At 35.8% G+C, this 3,947-nt stretch overlaps 1 protein-coding gene across 3 annotated transcripts in view; it reads left to right on the top strand.

The window, feature by feature from the left end:
* Positions 1-277: 277 nt before the first annotated feature.
* The window catches only part of pdgfab (platelet-derived growth factor alpha polypeptide b), a 22,800-nt gene continuing 19,130 nt past the window's right edge, over positions 278-3,947 (top strand). The window contains exons 1-2 of one of the 3 annotated variants that reach the window (XM_048188043.1): positions 278-1,708; positions 2,742-2,838. In XM_048188043.1, the coding sequence (XP_048044000.1) occupies positions 1,646-1,708; positions 2,742-2,838 (160 nt within the window). In that variant the 5' untranslated portion in view covers positions 278-1,645. Of the gene's footprint in view, positions 1,709-2,738; positions 2,839-3,947 lie in introns of all 3 variants that reach the window. The other 2 variants (XM_048188035.1, XM_048188052.1) reach the window with 2 other exon arrangements.

Genomic DNA, 3,947 nt, shown 5'->3' on the forward strand with positions numbered 1-3,947 from the left:
ATACTGGAAAACCTTCACCAGTCCAAAAAAAAAAAAAAAAAAAAAAAATAGAAACTATTGTGTAAATTTAAAACAAGCAAGTGACGTCTGAAAAATGCATTATGTTTATTGTATCATATATTTATTGCGCCACACTTTATTTAGGGTCCAATTCTCACTATCGACTATTAGCTACATCTTTTGCCTCAGTAAATTCCTAATTACTGCTTATTAATAGTTAGTCAGGTAGTATAAGTTTAGATATTAGGATTAAGGGATGTAGAATATGGTAATGCATTAATATGTGATATATAAGTAATAATAAACAGTCAATAACTATGCTAATTGCATGTTAATATGCAGCATAGTTCAAAGTGAGAATTGGAACCTTAAACTAAAGTGTTATCATGCATTGTAAATGATCAAAAAATTTGATTATTGATTATTAATGCACACTATTTTATTTATTTATATTTTACAAAACGTTATTTTATACCACATTCAGTGGTATCCTTCCGCTAGAAGATATAGTCCCTAAATTGACAGAATGTTGCTACGCTGCATCTGCCATGGCGCTGCAGTGATTCGGCTCGGTAAACAGGTGTTTCGACGTTTTGTCATAGATGTTAGCCTGTAATATCATTGGGTTTTGCTGTATTAACCCATCAGAATCAGAAGTATTGATATTTTTAATGCACATGCTGACAGTTACGACGGGAAACACAGTTTAGATATACTGTTTCATTGCGCAGAATCGAAAAAATAACGTTCAATTATTGTTTATGTGTCAGGAACTACTTCTAGCGGATGAATGGCGCTTAATGGATTTTTTTAATTAATTAAGTTTTTAATTAATGTCTATTTAGCCTACTCAATGTTTTTTGTTGTTGTTTTATGAATGAAGAGTTTAATTAAATCAATGCTTATATTGTTCCATCCTGTATTGTTAACAGTGACAGCTAAAGAGGTTGCATGCCGGCGCGGTTATGAAGTTTTTAACATCTTAAATTAAAATTTGAGATTGAAGCGCTTCTGTAAGGGTTTGAAGGGTTAAATTTTGCATAAGGCTCCAGCCAACCGCCTCCTCGAGCGCTCATCGGTGATTACCGGAGCGCGAGGGGAGGCGCATATATTCCGCAGATCAGACGTGCTTGAGACAGCATTCAGTGCACCAACTCTAGAGAATCAGACCAACTCTGAGCTCTTTCCTTCTGCTTTATTCATGGATACTAACGTGGGATTGTACTTTCACTGCATGACGCCCTAGCCTACTTCTTGAATACCCAGTGCTGAGCTCTATGTGAGGTGCATGGACTCGCTTCTGAACTTTTGTGAAGAATTTCTCTTTGAGTTTTACTCTATAAATTGACCTAGGCAATGCAAAAGGGTTTCTGTCTTTGGATTGTTCAGGCTTGGACAGCCATGACGACCTTTTGCAAGTTAAATCACTTTTGAGATTCATTACAGGACGTGTTTGGACCCATACCAGCACCTGGAGTACCAGGACAGTTTGGATTCTCCTCTTTAGACTTGAGCTGGTGCTTCGGGTCATTTAAAGGGAGATCTCTTCAAGGTATGGTTCTGGACTCTGTGCGCTCAGGAGCGGTTCCAAGGCTCCTACAGTCTTCATCTTTCTTATTGGGTGGAAAATTGACATTGGAAGGAGATGAGAACCCTATTCTGCTGCTTTCTGCTCCTCACCTCGCACCTTCTGCTGGCAACTGCTGAGGTAAAGTGCCAAAGATCTCACAAAAGCCTAACAGAATCTGGTGCAGAGTTTACATAATTCATCTTATATGTAGGTAAAAAGCTTAAATTGAATCAGTCCCACTGTGTTTGTCTTCCAGTAATTTTCCTGATTGGGTTAATAAATGATCTCAGTTAAATGAATCTCAGCACCATATCATTCTTCATTTTTTATTGTATCAACTCAACAATTGTGGTTGCGGGTGAACATGTGATAAGCAGATCAGATGTTCTCTGGAATATTTACAGATACTTTGAGGGTAATTCTACGGAATGTTTAAGATCTTTATAAAGCATTTACATCAGACAAAAAAAAAAAAATGCATTGTGGCATCTTAATATTTATTTTTATATATGAATAATGGGAAATAGCCTAGATATGCATGTAAAAAAGAAAAGAAAAGAAAAAAAAGTAACAGGGTTGACTATTTTCGAGGGATTTTGTAGTTCATTTAGCCATTACTGATCTTGTGCACAAGCTAATATTTCTACAAATTTCAGGAACAGCTGATTTACTGCACAAAATCTTTGTAACAGGGTTGACTATTGAAGATCGCCCCCTACTGACAAACCTATAACAAAATATCTGAAGAAATTATATATATATATATATATATATATATATATATATATATATATATATATATATAAAAACAGGAGACGCGTGTCCTTAATGTATTCAAGATGCTGTTATTATATCTCATGATTTTTATGGCATTGTGCATCATAGATATAATGTATTTTGTTCACTAAAATCTGAAAAAGTATATTAATGCATGGAGAATAGATTTTATTTCCATGTATATCATATTTTTATATTAAAATGCAATGCATGTACTGGATTTTTTGTTGATGTGATGAGAAAAATGCCTATTCCGAGTGACTGATTTAGCAACTGTGAAGACTTTTATTTTATGCGACTGATGCACCTTTGTCAGTTCAGCACAAACAGAAATACATCTTCTGATTTGTCTAATCAAATGCCGCATCTGATCTCTTTTCATGTCGGGCAGAAGGAGTTTGCAATCCCTCAAGATTTCATAGAAAGACTGTCCCACAGCGAAATCAACAGCATCAGCGACCTCCAGCGGCTACTGGAGGTAAATTCCCCAGGTAAATTCTGCTCATTGTTTTCTTGACACCTCCGTGGACTTTGTTCAGTAGCTAATCTCATGTGCTCTCTGGCAGGGCTATTTACAGCTGTTTGTTGTAGTTGCTGTGGTTTAAGTGTATCGGGTGCATGTCACAAAGCTGTGAAGCTGTGTTTTATGAGAGGCACAAAACAATTTAAAGGTATCGTTTATACTGGCCAATGGGTGGAGAGTCATAAATAGTTCTTTACAGATTGCTTCTGTTTTTAGAGCAGCATGTACCTCATGTCCAGGCTTACGTCACGGTGAATGGAAGGCCAAGTTTTCCTATACTTAAAGCTGTCCGCAAGTGCTTTCATTTGCCCACTATAATTTCATTTACAGGCGAATTACCGGTAATTACACAAACAAAAAAGAAGCAAGACAGTATAATTTGGGGTGTGAGTGTAACCAGTCTGGTTTCTGCGGTGAGACCATAGGTGTGATAGGTGTGAAGGGGGAGGGGTTGAATAATGATAACAGAGGATCTGCTCATTTCATAAATACAAGCCCTCCAGGCATTTAATGCTGCAACAGGCACGTAAAACAGTAAATATGCTTTATGCAGGGTTGAAATCTCATGTCCTTCTGCTTGTTTTCCTCCTCCTTCTGTGTCTTCTTCACCCTCTTTTAGTTTGGATAATATTACAGTGATCACTAACACGAGTTCACTTGAGCTGGTATTTACACAGGCACTCGTAATATATCAAATGGAGGGGCTTCTTTGAAGTTTGATAGAAAATATCAGCTTTTAAAAACTTTTTGGTGTTTTAGTTATTTAGAATTAGAATAGAATTAGTGTGCATTGCAAGCATAAATGAGGGGCTTTTACATGCTTTGTGGGTTAATCTCAGCACACCTGTCAAGAACATGTCTGGATCATATTTCACTTCAAGATGAAAAGAGGAAAAAACATGAAATATTATTTTGCTCTAATTTTTATTTTATATATTTTTTAATATTTATTATATATATTGTATTTAATATTATATGCTTTATTTGTCTATTTTAAGGATTTTGCATGCATTCCCAAATGTAATGAAAATATAATGAGAGTTGCCATTTAGATTATGGGAATATGGGAGCAATATG

The sequence above is a fragment of the Megalobrama amblycephala genome, linkage group LG1 (genome assembly GCF_018812025.1).
Source record: "Megalobrama amblycephala isolate DHTTF-2021 linkage group LG1, ASM1881202v1, whole genome shotgun sequence".
Classification (NCBI taxonomy): Eukaryota; Metazoa; Chordata; class Actinopteri; order Cypriniformes; family Xenocyprididae; genus Megalobrama; species Megalobrama amblycephala.